The sequence below is a fragment of the Biomphalaria glabrata genome, chromosome 13 (genome assembly GCF_947242115.1).
Source record: "Biomphalaria glabrata chromosome 13, xgBioGlab47.1, whole genome shotgun sequence".
NCBI classification, from domain to species: Eukaryota; Metazoa; Mollusca; class Gastropoda; family Planorbidae; genus Biomphalaria; species Biomphalaria glabrata.
Window position 1 is genome coordinate 30,859,442 of NC_074723.1, and position 24,335 is coordinate 30,883,776.

Genomic DNA, 24,335 nt, shown 5'->3' on the forward strand with positions numbered 1-24,335 from the left:
TTACGTTTCTGAAACATTGACAACTGAAGCAACAAAGAAAGTACAAACCTTTATCAACAGATGTCTGAGAAATATCTTTAAAATACACTAGTATGACAAAATAGAAAACATCTAACTGTGTGAGATCTGACGAGAGGTGCAGCTTTTTTGGAGAGAAAGTGGAGATAAATTGGTCTCACCATTAGAAACATTACCAACAACAGAGCTAGACAGACCATAGAGTGGAACTCCCATGGCACAAGACGTAGAGGAAGACCAAAAGCAACGTAACGACACAGTGTGCTGGATGGGAAGAAGGGAATAGCCTGGAAATCCTATACTCTTAAGCGAGCAATTCTTGTATGTATGTATGTATGTATATATATTTATATATATATAAATTTTATTTCGAAAACGGCTCTAACGATTTTCTTTAAAAGTTCACGGTATGTGCATAATAGTGAGAAAAAAATTCTCAACTCATTGGCCACATCGGGAAAACTCGAGGTCGACCGTTATATCGGTTTGAAAATGCCTCATTATCGAAAAATTAATTTTGGCTAGAATGTTTTATGAATGAAAATTTTCCGTGACGTGAACGGGAAAAACGCTGCCTACGTCACTAGGCTTACCGCAGTACACTAAAATATTTCTTTGCAAACAAGAACGAGTTCTCAAGGATCAATAGACCTAATTAAACATTTGCACACCATCTTACTGTAGATTGATTTATTATAGAACTATGAAAGAGAAGTAATGAAATTAAATGTGCCAATGTACGATTAGTTATTGTGTTTTGAAGGCTTTATAAATTGATAACACTTGAATTGCCTAGAGCGGTGTAGATACCTTGTACTTTGTTGTTTATTTTGCTGGTGACCTTCAGCTGTTCTATTTCAGTTAAAGCAAGTTGGCGCCTAAACTGGTCTTTTAAGCGTTTCGGTATTACGTCGTCCACTTTTTTAGCTCACCAAAAAAAGACTGCCTTTGGCATGCGTTCGTCTGAGATTCGTCTTCCATACAGGATACCGCTCTGTCCAGCGTAACTGACGGACTTAAAGAATTACCTCTATTCAAAGCCCCGGATACACATTTGAGACCAAAGAAAATCTGCTGCCGAGAACAGAGGCAGACGCGAAAAGAAAATCTTAATCGACCACTGTTTGACAATGGTTATGCTTGCCCTGGATGTGGCAAAATTTGTAGGTCACAGCAGGGGCTGCGTAGCCACGGGAAATACTGCAATCCTCATTAATCTTAGGAATCGAAGACAAGCCTTATTATTATTTTTTTTTTGCTGTTGAATTATTACCATAAGTTCGTGCTTTGTGTCTACTGTTCCGTACCAAAACAAAGGAAATGGTCATAACAAAGCTTCTCTACGCCTTACGTGCTCACACTGAACATGATATCTAGCCAGCGGCCAACGAGTTTGCGTACGCTGCAGCCTCTTTTTATTTAACTATAAACCTCGGTAAAAAGCTTGGGGTTAGGGCTTGGAGATGGAAGGCCCAGTTGAGATCTGAATGGAGGGATGTGTATAAGCAGGCCATATCCCTCCACGGGCTGTAGCACCACTGGGATGGATGGATGGTATGAACTTCTTATAGTCCAACAGTCAGGCTGGGCAGGGCACATATCCCGTATGGGTAACGAGCATATTGTTTGGCGTAACAGAGGTGTCCCATGGAAACGTTTCTTTAGAAAAATAATGCAATGATTTAAGTCTATTAAGAAAAAATGCGCCATTTTACTTTGCCACAAAGTGCCTGTTTTACCCTATAACGTAGAGATTTGCGTCACTTGATGTTTCGTACTAAAGACATAATGAATGTATACTAATTCCATAATTAACTGTTTGAACGCAACCATCTAAGAAGTAACACTGCAAAGACTTTCTTCTAAGCCAGTAATAGTAGACCTACAATTGTGTTACACAAAAAATGGATTGTAAAACTATAAGACGGATGTGAGCTGTGGTTTGTCTAGACTATAGAATGACTTAAGAGACTTTATATTTAATCGCCATGTATAATTACATTTAGAACTAACAGAACACTAAATGTAACTCTTCAGATTAGTACTATTTATATGATCGTTCATTTTCGTAATTACAAAAATATTCCCAAAATGACTTAGGAAATTATTTAACCGAGCTAGGATCGGTCATCCAGGTACTATTTAAAAACCTAAGAAGAGATTGTGGAGTGGCATGATTGTTCTTTTGAGGCCCAATGTTCCATGAGGAATGCAATTAAAAGATGATGATGACGATACTGGTCTGAAGAATGGAGTTGTGACACTGCATTAATACCCAATACCCAATCAAAAATCAATACCCGATATAAACTTTAATTTATCCAATTTCTTTGTTAAACTTTTAAAAATCAATATGCTAGAAAATTACTCGAAATCTGTAAGATGAAACAAAGACGTATTGTACACCAAAACATTTTTACATTTGCTAACATGAAAAAAAAAAGAAAGATAACTCTGTCTTAACTAACTCCAATTAACTGAGCTATCTCCCTTTAAATATATTATGAAGATCCTAATTATAATTTCTTTGATAAACAAGGAGCATTCTCAGAGTGCCTTAGTTTGATAGCGTTACTCTTTTCTTTACCAGCGGGAATCCATAAAAGTAATTATGAGATGGTTTTACCGTGGGTCTCGACTGCAGATATCGCCTCTAGCCAGAGAGTTTTATTATATTAAACCCCTTAAAATTGTAAAAAAAAAATATCTTTCACTTTCAAACAAAGGTATATCTTTTCTTCACCTCTCCTTCTCTATCTCTCTCTTCCACTCTCACTCTCTTCCTCTTTCTCTTTCTTCCTCTCTATCTCTCTTCCTCTCTCTCTCTCTCTTCCTCTCTCTTCCTCTTTCTCTCTCTCTTCCCCTTTCTCTCTTCTCCTATCTTTCTTTCTATCTCTATCTTCCTCTCTGTCTCTTTCTTTCTTCCCCTCTCTCTTCCTCTCTCTATTTTTTCTCCCCTCTTTATCTTCCTCTCTCTCTCTCTCTCTTCCTCTCTCTCTTTTTCTCTCTCTTTCTCTTCCTCTCTCTCTCTCTTTCTATCTCTCTCTTCCTCTCTCTGTCTCTCTTCCTCTCTCTCTTCCTCTCTCTATCCTCCTCTCTCTCTCTTTCTATCTCTCTCTTCCTCTCTCTGTCTCTCTTCCTCTCTCTCCTCCTCTCTCTCTCTTTCTATCTCTCTCTTCCTCTCTCTGTCTCTCTTCCTCTCTCTCTCTTCCTCTCTCTCTTCTCCTCTCTTTCTCTCTTTCTATCCCTCTCTTCCTCTCTGTCTCTCTTCCTCTCTCTCTCTCTTTAATTATTTCTCTTCCTCTCTCTCTACCTCTCTCTCTCTTTCTCTCTCTCTCTTTCTTCCTCTTTCTCTTCCCCTCTCTCTCTCTCTTCCTTTTTCTCTCTCTTCCATTTTCTCTCTTCCCCTCTCTCTTCCACTCTCTTTTTTTTCCTCTCTCTTTCTCTTCCTCTCTCTCTCTCTCTCTTCCTCTCTCTCTCTTCCTCTCGTTCTCTTCATCTCTCTCTTTTTCTCTCTCTCTTCCTCTCTCTCACTCTCTTTCTCTCTCTCTTTCTCTCTCTTTCTCTCTCTCTTCTCTTCCTCTCTCTCTCTTCCTCTCTCTTTCTTCCTCTCACTCTCTTTCTATCTCTCTTCCCCTTTCTTTCTTTTCCTCTCTCTCTTCCTCTCACTCTCTCTTCCTCTCTTTCTCTTCCACTGTCTCTCTTCTCTTACTCTTTGTCTCTCTCTTCCTCTCTGTCTCTCTCTCTCTCTCTCTCTTCCACTCTCTTAAGTATAGAAGAGCTTCAATCGGCCTAGAGTTGTAAAGAGAACTACCCACAACTCTAATGACGATCACTGTGACCTTGCATTAGGATTAGCCCATAAGACTGTGACTTCTGCTGTATGGGAAGTTAGTTCAGTGGTAATCAGTGGTCCCAAATTACAATACCTAGGCTATTAATTAGAACCTCTAGATATATAACTTACTGAGACAAACAAGTCATAACAATGGGATTTAAGTTACAACTAATGAAGGGTTTATTTAGGAACAAAAGAAAAAGATCATTTAAAGAAAACGGAACTAAAGGCCAATAAAAGAAAGTCAAATAATGAGAAAAAAATTAAATAGTTGGACAGGTTCAGTTCAAAATAATCAAAGTACAGCCAACTCAAATTACATTATGACCAAAGAAATTATGAAAACGATCGTCAATTTTAATCTTCAATGAAAAAAAAAAATTAATGTGTGGGTGACGACTGTAAACAATGGCCTACTGCCAGAGGATACAGAGAGAGAGGCACTTTGAGTCAATGTATCTTCTTTGTTTGTTTTTTTAAATTGATTCTTCTTTGTTGTTGTTTGTTTTAATAATGGTTGTTCAAAACTAGTTGCTGCAGACCATATCTCTGTTGTTGCAGATACAATTTTCCAAGAAATTAATTTACTGTCTATCAATGTGTCGAAACACTATTGCGGGATCAAACATTTCTTTGATGAAGATCTAATAACGTCAATAATACGCCATCGTCAATGGAAATAAATTCATTATGGAACAACTCCTGAACATGGACTTTGAACAAAACAAAGTTAATGAAAGAAAAGAGAATGACGATCATCTTGCGGTACAGTTTTACTTCAATAGTTCAAGCAGGAATTCAGAGAACCTGATGCAACATTTGTAATGAAGTTCTTACTGCCGTATGTATTAAGGCCGAACATACGTCCGAGCTTTGCGGATAACGACATCCAGTAGTTTAGTTTTGAATCCTGATTAAACTCAGACTTGACACAGATGGAAAATACCATAATTAAAATATATCAGCCTATGAGGCTTTTTCGGTGGTTCTCGGAATCGCCAGAGTTCTGAAACCTCACACCATTACCAAAGAGTTATTGTCAGCGGCCAAAGACATTGCTCGCTACGATTTGAGCAAATTTTGTAAATAAATTGTGTGCAATTTGCATACCTAATGACACTATTCACAAGAGATTAGTTGACATGTCTCCTGATACTAAGGGAATGATATTTGCTTCTTTTACAAGCTTGACGAATCCCCAGTTTTTGTAGATTGTTCACAATTACTAGTTCCGGTATACTTACAATATATACATAAAGGCGATTTTAAAGATTAGTTCCTATGCAAACATCTATAAACTGCCTCTACAGTGAGTAATGTAACTGACAAAGTTGGTTACATTTGGAAAAGTAAAAGACTTCTTGGAAAAAATATCTGTAGTGTCTGCACAGATGGTGCTCTAAGTATGCTTTAATGTCGGTCTCGATGTCAATGTTTGGTACAGAATAAGTCACCATTAAAGTCCATTGTAAGTCATTGTAGAATTGATTAATCGATATATATATATATATGTTAGCAACGTCAATAGCAATGCATCTAAATATTTCTCTTCAATGTTAGTGACACAAATCTGGATCCACTGTTTGCAGTAATTCTGTTCTATGAAATATTTTCTAGACGTCCTCATCCATTTCCAACACCGTATCTTTGTAAAACATGTTTTTTGTTTCTGCCTGTCAGTTATCAAGTTTTAACACAGAAATAAACTCGATGTGAATTCATAATCTAGTGAAATAAAAACAATCTCGACCTTGGCACAAACTTTGGCGTGTTTGAAAATACTGTCGCCACGTTTTCCATGAAAAGTAATACTTTCTAAGTTGTAAAATATTTATTTACCGTATTATAAACACGCAATGAAAAAGTAAATAAATAAAAAATCATAAAGTCTACTTTTTAGAGAAAATTAAAGCACGCATTTATTCACACTAAATAAATATGATACGTTTCTAACAATTCAGTTAACATCATGTATATTAGTTTTCTACATGTTGATGTGGTCTATAGGGCAGATGATGTAAAGGTCAACAGTTTCTGAGGGTTTTACAAGGATGTTATGTGGCCAGGCAACAAAACGATGAACCACTTTACTTTACTTTTCCCAAACCAATGTCAGGTACCCATTAGAACTGGGTGGATTCAAAGGAGCCCAAAGATCCCGAAACTGAAAATCCCAGTCTTCACCAGGTTTTGAACCCGGGACTTCCTGTTCAAAAGCCAAGCGCTTTACCGCTCAGCCACCGCGCCTCTACATTTACCTAGACCTATGACAAAATAAATATGGTTGTGGGTCGCCTCCTAGTAAAAAATTGTATTAGGGGGTTGAGAACCGCTGTTTTAGATCAATGAAATCTGTGGCAGAATCTGTTCATTACATTATTCTCATGAAAACTTTATTTTTTATGTAAAAATATCTTCAAATTGTGCTTATTTGTTTAAATTAGGGGTTCTCAACCTGAAGGTCACGATCTTTTTCGGTGTCAAATGACCTTTTGCCAAGGGTCGCCTAAGACCATCTTTTTCATTTATAATAACAAAACAAATAGACATTACTGTGATTGATTATTGCCATCGATTTCTAATAGTAGTTTTACGTCATTTGGTTGGTTTTCCAGCCTGTTAGTTATCAAGTCTAAATAAAGAAGTAGACTTGATGCTGAAGATGACATTTCTTGTGATCTTACAAAGACTCCCAAATGAATCTAACCTTCTCAATAACGTTGGCTTATTTGCAAATATTTGGCAATATAGTTTACCTTATTTAATATCATCTTCCATAGTTCGCCATACTTTTTTAATGGTCACACAAATATACACATGAATATAATGAAAACGCAATAGAAAAGTCATAAACATAAACTAGTTAGCAATTTAATAATTAAACAAATTTATTTTAAAATTAAAATTACATAAAGGCTCATAAATCATAAACAGAGACATTACGATAATGATTTTAACATTTGCAATTTCTCAATTACCTAGGCCCATGAACGAAAACAAAATTACTTGTGGGGTTCGCGACACTAAAAAGGTTGAGAACCGCTGTTTTTAATATTTCCTAAAATAAATTGTTCTCTATTGCAAAGTAAAATAAAGTTCCCCTTTTCAGACCTTGTGATCTATACAGCAGATGGTTGACCCTTTTTATAATAATTTCGTGAAGTAGGTGCAGTGGCAGGTTGGTAAAGCGTTAAACGTCTGAACCGAAGTTTCCGAGCTCAAATCCTGGTGAGACATTTGCATTTTTAATTTCAGCATCTGAGTCCACCTATCTCTAGTTCCTGACTTTAGTTACGGAAAATTAAATGCGTGTGGTTGTGGCTCTGGCCACATGACACCATTATTAACCGTTGGTTACAGATACAGGTCACCTTTTTATTATTTTTCTTATAGATCACAAAGTCTGAAAGGGAAACTTTATTTTTTGTTAACATTGTATTAGAGTCTTCCAATATAATACGAATGAATGTACTTAAATGAAAAAAAAACTAAAGAAAACATGTTTTGTTTCGTTGCATTATTTAGCGAGTTGTTTTGTTTCAAAGACCAGAGAGCTCAGTAATTAGTTTTTTTTATCTTTTCAGCGCTCAAAGCCGAGTTCATCCTTTCTTTGTCTATCTCTTTATCTCAACTCATGACGTTAGAGACTATTCCATTTCTTGATAAGTGTTCAAGTCAAACTGGTCAAGGATGTCTCTCTGGTCACGCTTGTCCTATTAAATACAAGGGCGTTATGTTGACTTAGAGATGTTGTTGTCACTTGAAATGATAAGAAAGTGCCCTGTAGTTTGTGCCACGAGTCTATATATTGTCTATATAAACAACTTTTGTCTTTATTGCTGATCATGCAGTCAAAATGACTCTGCTTCAACACTTTGTTCTATTTGCCTGTTTAATTGTATTTTCCACCTCAGGTCAGTAGATTTGTTCTTGACATTTGTGTAACTTTTTCTCATTTCTGTATGTTACATTATTGCACATGTCTTTGAACATCCAAATTATAAATTACAGACATTGTTTTTAAAGAGATTTTGTCTTAGATGCATCTATGTGAATATTATTTTTTTTAGTGAGAATAAAGAATTAATTATTGTGATTAACTGTAATGGTAACATTTTAATTAGCATGATGTTGAAATGTGGTCGCTTGAACTTGGCAAAATATTTTTTGAATTCAGAGTTTCCCTTCTCTTTGTTGGGTAGCCAGTAATGGCTAGCGCTAAAAAGCCCTTCCTACCCGAAACATACTTTTATAGGCGCCAGTTACTCGCCTTTACCCCTTCTCCTGCAAGTGAAAACAATTCCGCCAGATTCAATATCTGAGCCACATGAAAATGTCAGGAGCTATACGGGTTGAATATTTAACTCCCCCCCCCCGGAACCCCCCCCCCCCACCGCGAAAAAAAATTATATGTATTTATGTGTATGTGTGTGTGTACATAATCTTTATTACATTCTGACCCTTTATTCTTTCGGAAGACTTTTATTGTGCCCTAGAAAAGGTTTTTCCATGAGTTTGTGGAATAATTGTAGATTTCCCGCCATTACTAGCGCTCCCCAAGCACGGGGCGAAGCCCCGCCGTCAAGCACTATTTCTGGTATTGAAAGCCAACAAAATGCATATTCTGAGTTATCCACTCTGCTTTTCCTGCTATTAAAAAGTTTTATTTCAAAAACCTAATGTGCTATTCTTACTGACTTAGACCCTACCGCGCCGTTCGGAGCATTTGACGTCAAGCTGTTTCCATAAAAATCTGTCAATGGTAATGTCTAAAGCCTCTTCCCACCTGCCATGAGGACCTCAATGAATGAGTGGCGTCAATTTGTACTAGGATATCATTACAACTCTTCTTATGCGTAATTCATTTTGTCGGAGAACATGTCACGCTAAGCTCATGCGTCGCTCTCTCACAATCTTACTAAGGGGTCGACTCCCATTTCGGCATAGGATTTCCTTGATTTAGACCCGATCTCTATAACTGACTCCTAAAATCTGTCTTAGCCCTCTTTGTTGAGCCACATTTAGTGTTTTTCAATTTCGGCAGATGACTATTCAATGCAGCTTATTAATGGAGCCCTGCCACTGGTAAAAATGTGTAAACTCTCTCGAATACACTCTTGGAATTAAGTGACTGTAGTTTGCTTTGGAATTTATATCGAAAAGAGAAGTTTTATCGTCAAAATCATATGTTGGAAGTTTTCCACCTCAAAATGCTCTATAGGGGGATCTTAAACTCAAAACCATCTGGAGGGGTTTTAAACTTAAAAAAAAGCCATCTATAAAAGAGGGGTTTAAACTCAAAACCCCCGATTGGATTGGCTACGCTCAAATAATTTTAGTGTGTAATTTGCTTTTTTTTTTATATTGAAGAGGTATTTTTAGCATTAAACTCTTCTGAATGGGGGTTTAAACTCAAAACCCCTTTGCCTAAGCTCATAGATTTTAGAGTGAGTAATTTGCTTTTATTTATATTGAAGAGGTACTTATTATATTCAAACTCCACTGGAGGGGAGTTTAAACTCAAAACACCTTTGATTACATTCATAACATTTTGAGTGTATAATTTGCTTTGTTTTTATTATTAAAGAGGTATTTATTACCTTCAGACCCTAAGCTCATAGATTTTAGAGTGAGTAATTTGCTTTTATTTATATTGAAGAGGTACTTATTAGATTCAAACCCCGCTGAAGTGGGGTTTAAACTCAAAACTGAGTCAAAACCCATTTAGATACGCTTATAACTTTTTTTTATATTGAAGAGGGGGTTTATCGTAAATTTTAGAGGGGGTTTTAAAATCAAAATCTTCCTTAACTATGCTTTTGGAATTTTCGTTTGCATTTTTTGTTTTGTTTTATAGAAGAGGGGGAGTTAACAGCAAAATCCCCAGGTAGGGTGTTAAAAACTCAAAACCCCTGGTAGGGGGTTTTAAACTCAAAACCCCATGGGGAGGGGTTTTAAACTCAAAGCCCCTTTGGTTGTGTTGGGGTAAGTGATGGTTTAGTATTAAAATCTCACCTAAAATAAACAAAATCAAAGCAAAAAATCAGTCACTAAACTCTTTTCCCCCAAACCCCCCCCTGGCTACGCCCATGTATATACATGTATTATATATATATATATAAATATATATATATATATATATATATATATATATATATATATTAAAATGTGTTTATAGTTATTATGTTAGAATGGAATGTATATTCATTCTCAGGCGCAGCCAGGGTCGAGTTTTGTTAAAGGGAAACACAATTCTTTGTGGTCCCTTTATCAGTTTCCACCGAGGAATTTTCTGGTGGTGTGGCAGGTCTGCAGTAGTACCGCCCTCTGACAGACAACGAGAATGATCCTAGGGACTTGAAAGTACCTTTGGGGTCGGCTGTTATTATCACATCGGTTGATATAGCAATGGGGTATATTATTGTTTTCACTAACTTCCATAGACGCTTTATCTCCAAGCCTAGGTTCCCATATTTTCTTTGTTTTTCTTTCTCAGTTTTCCTTAAATTATGAGACAGTGGAAAGGCGATATTAATAATAGTATCGGCGTTTTCTTTTTTTTCGATAAGAAGGAGAATAAAAATCTACCGTTTTGTCGGTCAAGATAGGTCTATCCCTGTATAGCAAATGATCAGTAGACTCGAGAACCTCTTGTGGTGAGTATTTTTAATAGGGAGGAGTATTCTTACCGATCCAATTATGTGCCAAAGCCAAGTGCTGGTGTATTAGCTTTGCATATTGGGTATGGCGATCTTGGTAGGCAGATTCCTTTAGGGCTGAACATCCTGTCATTATCTGTTCAATTGATTCGCCCACATTATTATTATTATTATTATTATTATTATTATTATTATTAAGTTAGAAACAAAAAAGTATTCATTCTCTGGCGAAGGCAAGGTGGCAGCTATGAATAGTTTCAAAAAATAAGTGCCTGGCTTAGATAGGTTAACATAATTATACGTTTAATTGTTTATCAAATTATGTTATATTATAACAAGAACACTAATTCCTGTTATCTTATCTTATATAATACAGACGTTACTTCAACAAAGAAGATGATCACGTCCTTCTCGTCATGCACCTAGTGATGCATATTAACCAATGACCTAAATTCTGCCAAGTCACTGGTTTTCCTGGCTAGCTCAGGCAACCCATTCCATGCTTTAATAGCACTAGTGAAGAAAAAGTATTTGTACAAATTTGTCCTAGGAAATGGGACGAGGAATGTGCCTTTATTTTTGTGTTAAGCAATAGAGATAGAATAATTGTCATTCTTTCTTGTATTAAGATTCTTTAACATATTACTTCTCAAGAGCTTATCTTACTTTTGCAACTTATTGCATTGACAAAATAGGTTAATTTTTCAAAAACAGCTGCAGTTATAGATATTAAACCAACAGACGCCTTGTATTTTAACCCTTTTTTTCTGCTTTTGTTATGTCAGGAATCTTCAATCCGAGACACTTTTTTTTTATGCTCGATCTCCAAGTGGATCTATCAAGTGCTATTTTTTTCAAGCTGCTACCGAAGAGCTTCATTTCGCGTTTGCATAATCCGTATACAATAAAATGGCTACCAACGGCTTTCCTGCCTTCTGTTAGATCGCCATACAAAATGTCTTGTGAAAGTCGCATGGAAGTGCCAGGATTATTTTTCAACCCCAACCCCCCTCGGCCACCCCCATGGAAGTCGACCAACTTGTAATCTAAGAACGTGGCCAAGTCAACCAATTTGTCTGATGCTGATAAAAAAGTGGATATCATGCCACCCGGTTTTCGTAGCAATTCCTTATTGGTTATTGTATGAGCTTTATTTTTATTTAATCAAAATTCCTTTTTGATGTATGATAAGGTTTGTCTTCAAGTCTAAGAGTTAATGAGGAATAAAGTTTACCCTGGTAACTATGCAGCTCCATCCGCAACTTTTGATGATTACAATTTCACTTTTTTTCAGAACTTGTCATTGATGTCCAACCAAACGTCATATCAGCGGAGATAACTGCACAACTTGTGATCAACTGTTCTATAACCAACAACCAAGTTCAACATCTGGATGTTATCAGATCTCTAACACTTTCTCGTTATAATGAAACCTTGAAAGAGTTTTTTGATCTTATAACTTTAGAAGCTAAAACTTTAAATCTCTCACAGCTAGTCCAACTACATCATGCACAAATCAGTTTTGGAAATCTGTCTATTAGTTTAACTTTACACAATCCAACTCAGTTTGATGCCAAAGTTTACAGATGTAAGGTTGAAGGAGATAAAACAAATGCTGTCAACTCATCTATAGTGGCTAAGAAAGAGGTAGAATATAGAACAAATACGACCGCTTTAATAGAAGAGATACGACGTTTAAAGATAGTCGAAAAAAACGATCAATGTAGCTTAGAGAAAAAAGAGCTGACAGCGTCCCAACAAAGTAAGTCAATTCACATTTTTATTTAGAAAGAATTCGAGGATTTGATAATTTATTATTATCATTATTATCTGTCCATTGACACTTGAGGTGACAGTTCGTGTAAGCACAATACACCACTTTTGTCCGGTCAACAGCTGTTCTTAGTAGAGAACTTAGTGGGGAAAAGCTTTAATGTTTATTAAATGTTGTTCTGGTCATAGAGGTAGTTTGAATTCTATCATTATCATCATCAACTTTTCTTTGCGTTCCTTGTGGAACATAGGATCTCAGTAAAAACACGCCACTCTCCTTGGTATCTTGCTAGTTCTATACAGGATTCGCTCAACTTTCCACGTAAGGCTTCATAAGTCTTTTTTATGGACTTCTACACTCGCTTCTGACTTTTATATGAAAGAGATAATTTTAGATTTGGAACGTAAATGTTGATTTTTTTAATTTTTTGGTAGTGATTCTTAACAGTGACTATGACTTTATTTTATAACAGATTATTAACTGACAATAGATATAAAAAATAAAGTGAGTTGCTTTGATCGTCTACTTAAGCAGTTTAAATTTAATACTTAGAAGCTTCTCTTATATAGTGTCTTTTCTCGTTGCACGACTCTGGGGGATTTCTGCGAGTTATACCTGCAATGTTCAACATATATGGGCTCTTCAGTGTGTTATACCAAACTTCAGTAGAGTTAGTAGGCCCATAAGTTCATATTTTAACCAAACTTCAGTAGAGTTAGTAGGTCCATAGGTTCATATTTTAACCAAACTTCAGTAGAGTTAGTAGGCCCATAAGTTCATATTTTAACCAAACTTCAGTAGAGTTAGTAGGCCCATAAGTTCATATTTTAACCAAACTTCAGTAGAGTTAGTAGGCCCATAAGTTCATATTTTAACCAAACTTCAGTAGAGTTAGTAGGTCCATAGGTTCATATTTTAACCAAACTTCAGTAGAGTTAGTAGGCCCATAAGTTCATATTTTAACCAAACTTCAGTAGAGTTAGTAGGCCCATAAGTTCATATTTTAACCAAACTTCAGTAGAGTTAGTAGGCCCATAAGTTCATATTTTAACCAAACTTCAGTAGAGTTAGTAGGTCCATAGGTTCATATTTTAACCAAACTTCAGTAGAGTTAGTAGGCCCATAAGTTCATATTTTAACCAAACTTCAGTAGAGTTAGTAGGCCCATAAGTTCATATTTTAACCAAACTTCAGTAGAGTTAGTAGGCCCATAAGTTCATATTTTAACCAAACTTCAGTAGAGTTAGTAGGTCCATAGGTTCATATTTTAACCAAACTTCAGTAGAGTTAGTAGGCCCATAAGTTCATATTTTAACCAAACTTCAGTAGAGTTAGTAGGCCCATAAGTTCATATTTTAACCAAACTTCAGTAGAGTTAGTAGGCCCATAAGTTCATATTTTAACCAAACTTCAGTAGAGTTAGTAGGTCCATAGGTTCATATTTTAACCAAACTTCAGTAGAGTTAGTAGGCCCATAAGTTCATATTTTAACCAAACTTCAGTAGAGTTAGTAGGTCCATAGGTTCATATTTTAACCAAACTTCAGTAGAGTTAGTAGGCCCATAAGTTCATATTTTAACCAAACTTCAGTAGAGTTAGTAGGCCCATAAGTTCATATTTTAACTTAGGCTTAGCTTAAGGGACATTTTTTTAATATTTTGTTTTGGGAAATAAAGAACTTTACTATTAAAGTACTAAGTTATTTTTTTGGGTTAAATTAAGGTTTAGATATATGTTGTAATAGCATAATAGCTTAGTATATTTAATTTTAATGATACTTTAAAATGAGAAACAATTTTTATTCAGGAACAAAACTCCATTTTGTGGGAAGCTCAAAAGTTATCAAAGAACTGATTGAGTCTTTAACCTTAACATGTTCACTTCAGGTAAAGCGTACTATTTTTTAAAGATTAATTTAATTTTTGCATGAAAATGAATAAGCCTGACTCTATTTATTATATAGTATATTAAGTATAGTTTGTCTATCTAGTTTTGGTTCAAACACACCTGCAAGTAGAAAAAGTCTTAATCCTTGAGGCCAGTAGCGGCTCTAGTGGATCTTTAATGTCATATACGTAGACTATTTTTTGGTTGTGAACAGTATCACACGACATCCCCTAAAACATTAATCTCCGTAATAGCTATTTCCAATTGTATTAATAACCTTTACATGCCAACTGCATATGAGGTCAAGGCATATGTTGGGGCAACAAACTTTTGTTCTACACAGGTTGCGACGCAACAGGTCAGTGTTAATGCATCCTATAACGATTGGTATGGACTAAATTAGTTAGTGTACTATACTAAAATGTCGGCCATTCAGCATGCAGAAACTTTGGCGATGTCGTATTCTTTTGTTTCCCAATAGGCTACTGTATATATATACATATCGGATGGCCAATGGAAAACCTTGTTAAAAAGAAACAACATAAAAGAACATGGGAATATTATTTTCATTATTTATTTAAAAAAACCTGGGCAACAACTCCAGAAAAGCTGGATCTGCGAACGTGAAGGCACAACTGTAGCTCCCATCGCACTACTTGTTCTCAAAGAACCTTAATTTGGCTTCCGCATTCGGACCTCGCATCGGTGTGACAGGTGGGGAATGTGACGTGTGTTTGGCGCGTTTTATGTCTAGGGGATGATTATTTTTAAAGCTATCACACCCCCACTTATCAGTATATGAATCGGGAGCAGACACGCAACGAGACAAGCAATGAAAGATAGATACAAAAGTTAAAATGAAGAATATTTATTTGCATAAATATACATATAAGAATAAAAAGGGGGAGGGTTCGCATCTATCTCTAGTATATTCTATGTTTAATCATCACTCTTGCACCTAATAAGAGAGTATGTCACTTTGTCCTCTGACTTAGCTGGTATTCCTGTTGATGTCGCAGCTGGCTGTGTCCTGGCTTGAGGTTCTGCAGCTGGAGGTGGCGCTCTAGCGGATAGAGGGACGCCGGTGATATAGTTCTTGTGGAGTCTCAATCCCCAAAATCTAATATCTGTAGTGGGCACAGTAGGGCGGGTGGCCGGCTACCGTGGGCACAAGGTTACTGCGGGCAGAGCTGATCTGCCGTGGGCAGCGTAGTTGACAGGATATGTCCAGTGAGTTGCAGAGGGTTGGCGTAGCTATGACGTCTCGCACAGACCTGAGTCCATAGGGACGTCGCACCTAATAAGATGACAGGTGGGCTGTCGAATAGGCGGGCAATGCCGATAGCGCCAAGTAGTAGAGTTGAGTAGTGTCGTGTAGACACTGAACAGCAACAGCAAATAGGCAGATCTCAGTAGGAAAGTGTAGTGCTGAATAGCACTAAGCACAAATGCAGGTAAATAGATCGTTGATCCAATAAATAAATAGGCAAGTGCAACGCTGAATAGCACTAAGCACCTAAATAGGCAATAGGTGATTCTTGATAGCAACTAGGCAAGTGCAGCGCTGATTAGCACTAAGCACATAGATAGGCCAGTAGGCAAATAGGCAGGTCTCAGTAGGACAGTGCAGTGCTGGATAGCACTCAGCACATAAATAGGCAATAGTTGAGTGGCGTCGAATAGACACTGAACAGCAAATAGCCAATAAATAGGCAGACACCTGAGGGAGGCTGCGGATAAATAAAGACAAGTTAGGACATGTCTCTCATGCATCTTATCGATGCCCTCGACTGAGGTGCATTCGTCAGATTGGTAAAATTGCTATAGAGCATAAAGGGGAGATGATGACAATTGGGATTTGGAAAATAGATGGCAGATAGTGGCAATATAGACATGTACATAAAAGGGGAAATAATAATATAAGAATGTACATAGAAGGGGAAATAATAGTCTCAAATAAACAACACAGGTGGATAGAGAAAGAAGGGGGGGGGTTGAATTGGGCGGTGGTCAGCGATCCTGACGGTATGTTTACATATGACCGTCGATCGAGAACAATGGAACGCACTTGAATGGAGAGGGCGCAACTCTCGTGAGAGTGAAATGACTACAGGGGAGACCAATCCTTACACACAAAGGGGGGGGGGGGATAATTCATATCTCTTCACTAGACGCAGTATCAGTGCGCTAGTAAAATTATCAAGGCGACCAGCCGAGATAAAGGAAATAAAATAAGATGTACAAATATATACATGGTTGCATCAACGATCAATTGAGCAACGTAGCATTAATAGATTAATGCAATACATAAATAAATACATAGGACATGTTTATGTTTTCTACTTACGCCAGTGAGAAATACACAATGCACTAATTAAATATAAATGAACTAGGCAAAATACACATGATAAAATCCAATGGAAATATACACAGAGTAATTAAGATGGAACTTGTGATTAAGTTCGGCTTACCACCAGGTATTCCTCTAGGAGGGAGAATAAATGATATAGTCCAGACTCGATCGACAGCGGTAGAGGAGTGAAAAGGGTCTGGCTTGATTTGAATCTACTTATATATGCCTGGGAAATGTGGGCGGACACCGGAAATGTCCTAGGCTAAGAATTAGCTTACACGTGGGTGGATTTGACTCGGGGTGGGAGTCGCACCTTGGAATATCACGCGGTGCGTTGACCAGGGTAATCTCTTAGATCAAAGAGGGACGTGAGAGATGGGGGGGGGAGAAGGATTAGCTTGCATTCAAACCAAGGTGGGGTCAACCGCGACCGTCCTTCAGACATCCGGCGGGCAAGACAAAAGAGATTGTGTGTCTACCTTTCCCCGATCAAGGGCAGATAAATGAAAGGACGCGCCTTAGCTATCTCCAAGGTGGTCAACTAAGTCTAGCCTGGAGAGGAAAAGGTGGCGCGGGTGAATGATTTAGGGGTAGGATGGACAAATAATTAAAATAAAATAAATAAATAATGAAAAATAATAATTAATGCTGTGATAATTTAGAGTGACTCTGACAGCGAGTTTTTGACTTGTCACAATCGGGAGAAAAGATACATAAAGATTCCCCTCCCCTCCACTGGTCCACTATAAGCATGAAAGTAGAGCTATATAAAAGCTATAATAATAATAAAAAAAATAATAGTATTATAATACATAATATTATTATTAGTGCAAAACGACAAGCCCGGAAATTTCCGTGACTGAATCCGACTGTGAAGATCTGAGCAACGATTTGGTTCTAGCAAGTGTTCTGGTTCTCATCCAACTTTAGCGTACTTAGCACAAAATTATTCATTTTAGTTAGCTTATTGTTTTGTGTAGAATGTTTCTGAATTATTAGTTACGTTTTTGTAGAATGTTTCTGAATTATTAGTTACGTTTATTAATCTTTTAAAATACGGTATCTTTCATGCAGAACAATTACAATACAGTATGTTAGTAATGTATACATTCTCACAAGCAGAAACAAAAATAAGTTCCCCTTTCAGACGTTTTTATCTATGGGGCAGATGATGTTGTAAGGAACTCCAGGATTATTCATAGTCTCCAAAAGTAAAGGACTGGGGGATGAGTTCTTTACTACAGACATATAGCTCGATAGTCTAGGGTATGATTCTCACCTGCAGACCTTTACTACAGACATATAGCTCGATAGTCTAGGGTATGATTCTCACATGCAGACCTTTACTACAGACATATAGCTCGATAGTCTAGGGTATGATTCTCACATGCAGACCTTTACTACAGACATATAGCTCGATATTCTAGGGTATGATTCTCACATGCAGACCTTTACTACAGACATATAGCTCGATAGTCTAGGGTATGATTCTCACATGCAGACCTTTACTACAGACATATAGCTCGATATTCTAGGGTATGATTCTCACATGCAGACCTTTACTACAGACATATAGCTCGATATTCTAGAGTATGATTCTCACATGCAGACCTTTACATGTATAAATATTACAAAGTACCACTCAACGAAGGAGTATAAAATTAATATTTGTTTACAGCCAACTGCAAGTTACACATATAATATTGAATGCATCACAATCAATAACTGAAATTATAAATGTGCCCGAATTAATACTACAGGCGCTTAGACTTGTTTTTTTTTTTCAAAAGGCTATGATTGCCACACATAATATTACCTACCCCAAAATAGTCCATTCACACACATAGCAAGAATAATAATATAAGTTATAACATCTCCTTACGCTAGGCATAATACTGGTAAATAAACATAAGCACCCTACTCAGACCAGGTCAGCTCTACAACTGCTAGACTGACCGCTAGAAAACCTTATTGTCCCCCCCCCCTCTTGAAAATACTGTGATAAAAACAATTCACAAAGCAACTAATAAAATTAACAAACATACACACAATCTCACACCCTACACACCCCAGCTTTTGATAGATATAAAGATAGTCCCCAGTCTGTAGCCGACAGTTAACGAGGATTTCATATGGCCTGCACAACGACCAACCGACTTAATTTTTTCCCCAAATTGACCAATAAGAGCTGGGTGGACTTAGAGGCGCCCTATAGATAAAGTAATAATCTCAATGTTTACCAGGATTCGAACCCGGTTCTGAAGCCAAACGCTTTATCACTCAGCCACTATGCCTACTTTATATAATGTATTAGAAGTTGAAAAACAAACATGTTATCACGTTTCAGTCCGAAATTGATAAAAATTTTCAAAAACAATTATTCTTTATGTCTCATATTTAAATACATTTTTACATATATGTTATCGATTATACGAGAGAGATTATTTCCGAATCATTATTAAACGTTATAAGTGGTTAGTATCGAGTTGCTCATAAATATAATGATCATAAAATAAAATAAATTGTAAATACACTTTTGTAAACGAACTTTGTTTTTCGTTAAAAAAATGTACAACTTTAATTTGTATTTTCATTCTAAAAATATTTTTAAAAATATTTAAAGAATATTTTTTGTTTGTAATCTTTCCACAGGATCTGGATCGTAATTCAACAGTTCAATTTATGTACATTCTTCATGGTAATATAGCATATAATTATATATAATTTCATTATAAAGTCCATCTTACAGTATACAAGTTGACTAGAGACAAAACTATATCTACAATAGAAATCATTTAGAAGACACAAAATTTGAACAAGACGCCAACGCTAAGTATATGTTGATTCTAAAAAATTTCTCTGGTTTGACATTAAATAAAAAGTTCCCCTTTCAGACCATGTGGTATGTAAGGCAGATAATATAATGGTCATCTATATTTGTAGCCCTCGGTTTACAAAAGTGTCATGTGGCCAGCACAACGACCAAACGCTTTTACTTTTCCCCAAAGTTAGTGTTGGGTAAACTCAGACGCGCCCGAATTTCGCCATGATTCGAACCCGTAGGAGCAAAGCGCTTTATCGATCAGCCATCGCGCCTCACTGGTTTGATAAGTCCCGTTTATTTTTATGGAACACACGTGAAAAACAGACTTTGAAATATTGTCCTTAGTATTGATTTCCTAACACCACTTTGAAACATTGTCCTTGGTATTGATTTCCTAACACCACTTTGAAACATTGTCCTAAGTATTGATTTCCTAACACCACTTTGAAACATTGTCCTTAGTATTGATTTCCTAACACCACTTTGAAACATTGTCCTTAGTATTGATTTCCTAACACCACTTTGAAACATTGTCCTTAGTATTGATTTCCTAACACCACTTTGAAACATTGTCCTTAGTATTGATTTCCTAACACCACTTTGAAACATTGTCCTTAGTATTGATTTCCTAACACCACTTTGAAACATTGTCCTTAGTATTGATTTCCTAACACCACTTTGAAACATTGTCCTTAGTATTGATTTCCTAACACCACTTTGAAAAATTGTCCTTAGTATTGATTTCCTAACACCACTTTGAAACATTGTCCTTAGTATTGATTTCCTAACACCACTTCTTAATTTGGAAATTTAAATGAGTGCATTGGTTTGGATCCAATCCATAAATTCTACATTAATATTAAATTCTTAAAGGCAGACAATCCATTAAATAATTGATCAACTCTTTGTAATTTCCCTTACACAGTAACCTAAAAAAAACATAAACATGCATGTCAGACCAATTAAAAACAATGTACAACTTGGCCACGAGACCTTCTTTAGCTACAAAACAATCGAAAAAAAAAAGCAACTCACACAAAAAAAGACTAAGTTAAACTTATCTGTTCGATGTTGCTTTTTACCGAGGCAGACAAAAATGAGATTCGTTGGGAAATACTGCATTCCTAACTAATCTTCGGACTCGAAGACAAGCCTTGTATAATATATACTTTTAAAGATAATTCTTATGTTTATGTAAATTTCAACATTAATTTATAACATTTTGAAATATCATTGATTTACAGAGACAAATGGTGTCATTGCTACCATAAATAAAGATCAGCCAGTTGTCACAACCAAACAAGAAAGTAATTTTAACATGGCTAAAGGAACACTTTCTGACACCAAAACAAAAGCATCATTTATTGAAGTTTCTTGGAGCTATTTAAAATCATCAGAGTCTGGAAACTATTTTTGTGGAGCTCATGTCATGGAACCAGATGGAAGATCTGAACGGTTGAATAAGATGTTAGCAATTATTGTTTCCAATCCAACTTTTGATGATTTGGTCAAAGTGATACCGAAGCTATTGAGACAGGCTGACAAAGAGAAGAAAAATATACTAGAAAATAAACAGAATATTTATCACATTAAAGAAGATATCAATACTAAACAACAAAATATTATAAGCATAAAAGATGGATTGAACACCAACAGACACAAAATTACAAGCATTACAGATGATCTGAATGTTAACAAAGAAAGCATTGCAAGCCATAATGATGAGATAAATACCCTCAGACAAATGGTGAACAATGTACAAAGTGACTTAAGTATTTGCAAAGAAAGTATTCATAACTTTTCCAATGATTTAGATACCAACAAACAAAGCATCGCAAACCATAATGATGAATTGAATACTTTCGGACAATTAGTAAACAGTCTAAACGATGACTTAAGAACCAACAAACAAAGTCTACAGAGCATTACAAATGAAGTAAATACTAATAATGAAAATATAAATCAGTTAAAAGAGGACTTGAAATCAAACAAACAGAATATACAAAACATTACACAAGAAGTGAATACTAACAGACAAAACATAATAAACTTAAATAAAGATGTGAACACCAGTCAACAAAGTTTAAACAAGTTAGAAGCGGATCTAGAGAGACAATTAACAAATCTGTCAACTGCTCTGATACAAATAAAGGAAACGATTGAGAAAGGTAAAGGGTTATTATTATTATTATTATTATTATTATTATTATTTTCAAAAATTGACTTAATTGAATAAAAACATATTGAGTCACAAACTGATTAACCGATTCCCTAAATGGTGAGCGTGTCCATTAGATGGGCACAATGTGTTGACTAACAAAATGGGTACAGGGACGGAAGAGCCATATGGAAATTCAGGCTATTACCCGGTGGGCCGGTAGTGCCACATTGATGCCGCTAAACTTGTATTGTAAAATATGATATAATATCCTTTTATAAAAAAAAGCACTCGGAGCGTCTTTACAGAATCTAATTAGTTCTTCTAACCTAACGCATTTTACGAAAAAATGTAATAGCATACATATACTATATTTTTTTCTATAGGCTTAGACGCACAGCAATTAATAAGCAACATAAGGATTATATTTTTTATAAAAGTATACAAATAACGTTGGTGTGAATATATTCGGATGAGTCCCTATGTGAAGAAATCGCATTTCTTCCAGTGTTATATTTGTAATGTCCAATTACATACGAATTATATTGGTATGGCTGAGTTATTGCATGATTTTGTAATCTTCAAAGTTACAAATTATCTTCAACTGTGTAACAAAGTCATCAAAAAAAAATTATCATTGGATTAAAGAAAAGAAGCAAAAAGAGGAGCAGAAAAAAAAAGTTAAGAAAGTAGTAAAAATAGTGCAGGAATCTTTTGTCAGAGAAATGAAGTGGAATAATAAATAATATTCAACAACCGTTGTTAAATCTCATGCTGAAAGAGTCTATGAATGAACAGGAACAACGTCATGTATTCCTAGAATTCAAGCCATGTTATACAGTTTAAAAAATTTAACGGTAGCTTTTAACCGGACTAGCCAATGGAGAATCAAAATCAATTTTCATTCATTGTCTTGTTTTGGATTTCTTAAAGTAATATCGATGTTTGTGTAAGGTGTTGTTTTTTGGGTGCAATTTTTAGTCAAACTAAATAACATATTGTGGATGGAGAGGTTTATGAAATACATATTTTAGAGAAGAGATTAAATCATTGATTTTTTAAATTTATTTGTGTATATTTAAAAATCGATTCAATTTCAACAGATTAGAAGTATCTAACTTACACTAACTTTTAAATATCTAAAATATTACAAAATCTAATCATCTAGTTTTTGCAGTCTTATTATAATTTAAGGGCTGATGTATAGTCATACAGGCCATACAAATATAATAGCAGATCTCATTTCGTGGTCACTATAGTTTTTTTTTTTTTGTTTTATTTTTTTTTACAATTTTGTTACTTCGCCTTTTAAATGAGGATTATATTGTATTTAATTGTTTTTTGGGTCGCTAGAAACATTTTTTTAAAAATATTTTGTTTTGTCTTTTTCTGTGCAGATTAGGAATATAAGAAATTAGCGGTAGCATAAAATCATCTATATTTTTATTTCAAGCTGAAAGATTTTTACATAATGATTTTATGTTTTATGTGATTGTTTTTAAACAGTTCAACCAAAATCTTGTCGTGACATCAACAGCACCCTAGACCGCGATATTGTAAGGCTAAGTTCCGGGTTAAAGGTCATGTGTGACACCAACACAGACGGTGGTGGATGGATCATCTTTCAGAGAAGAATCTATGGAATAGTAAATTTCTATAGAGGCTGGCAGGAGTATCGTGAAGGCTTTGGAGATTACAACATTGGGGAATTTTATCTGGGAAATAAGAATATTTTTAATCTTACTTCTACTGGAAAATATGATTTAAGAATAGATTTAGAATATAACAACAAAAAATATTTTGCGCAGTATAAAGACTTTAAAGTTTTGAATGAGACTGAGAAATATAAACTGAAGATAGGAAACTATTCAGGAAATGCTGGTGATAGTTTATCACATCATAAAAACATGTACTTTAGTACTTTTGATAGAGATAACGATATACACAGTTACACAAACTGTGCAGAAGAAAGATCAGGTGCCTGGTGGTATGTAAGTTGTCATCATTCTAATCTAAACGGTCAATGGGGACGTACATCACATAATGGAATAAACTGGGGTGAGTTAACTGGACTCTATAACAGTGTTTCTTTTACCGAGATGAAAATAAGAGAAAGTGAGAATAAACTATTTTAATAAAGATGAAAAAGGTATAAACAAAGAAGTTATTAGAAATTTAAAAATATTGACAGTGTTTTAAAAGACATATGTTTCAATTGCTATTTTTTACTGTTAAAAAACAAAATTTTTTTTATCTTCTTTAAAGATAGAAAGTCGTCTCTATGTATTACATATAATGGCAAAAAGGTAAAACAATGTAAAGAATGTATGATAATAAATTGTAGCCTGTTTATCTACTATCTAAAGTGGTTAATTATAAAGTAATTTGTAAATTAAACCTATTAAGAATGCTGTTTAAATGTTTATATTATGCATTTCTGCCTCCATTTTAAAGTCTACAAAACATATATATATATAAATTAATTTTGTACATTTCACAGATATTATTACCTTTTACTGGCAGTAAATTATAAACACTATTATAATAATAAATATTATTTATGTATATAATTAGATATAATTAACCATAATATTAAACTTTATAATATTCCCACGGAAATTATTGCATTCCTCATTTTAGTCTTCAAAACTAAGAAAAGCCTTATTATTATTAACCCTTATCCTTATCAAATACAATGAATTTATCATAGAAATATCAATTATATTATATTATCAATTATATACAAACTACCAAGCTTATTACAATTAAAATGCAGGGATGATACAAGTATAATATCACTGAGGATTATTATTATTATTTATAA

At 35.2% G+C, this 24,335-nt stretch overlaps 1 protein-coding gene across 2 annotated transcripts in view; it reads left to right on the forward strand.

Annotated features, from left to right (window-relative positions):
* LOC106079565 (angiopoietin-1-like) overlaps positions 1–24,057 on the forward strand; it is a 54,727-nt gene extending 30,670 nt beyond the window's left edge. The window contains exons 1-6 of one of the 2 annotated variants that reach the window (XM_056008056.1): positions 7,674–7,770; positions 11,810–12,277; positions 14,096–14,175; positions 19,182–19,227; positions 20,598–21,521; positions 23,018–24,057. In XM_056008056.1, the coding sequence (XP_055864031.1) occupies positions 7,713–7,770; positions 11,810–12,277; positions 14,096–14,175; positions 19,182–19,227; positions 20,598–21,521; positions 23,018–23,646 (2,205 nt within the window). In that variant the 5' untranslated portion in view covers positions 7,674–7,712 and the 3' untranslated portion in view covers positions 23,647–24,057. Of the gene's footprint in view, positions 1–7,673; positions 7,771–11,809; positions 12,278–14,095; positions 14,176–19,181; positions 19,228–20,597; positions 21,522–23,017 lie in introns of those variants that run through there. The other variant, XM_056008057.1, reaches the window with a different exon arrangement.
* Positions 24,058–24,335: the final 278 nt, after the last annotated feature.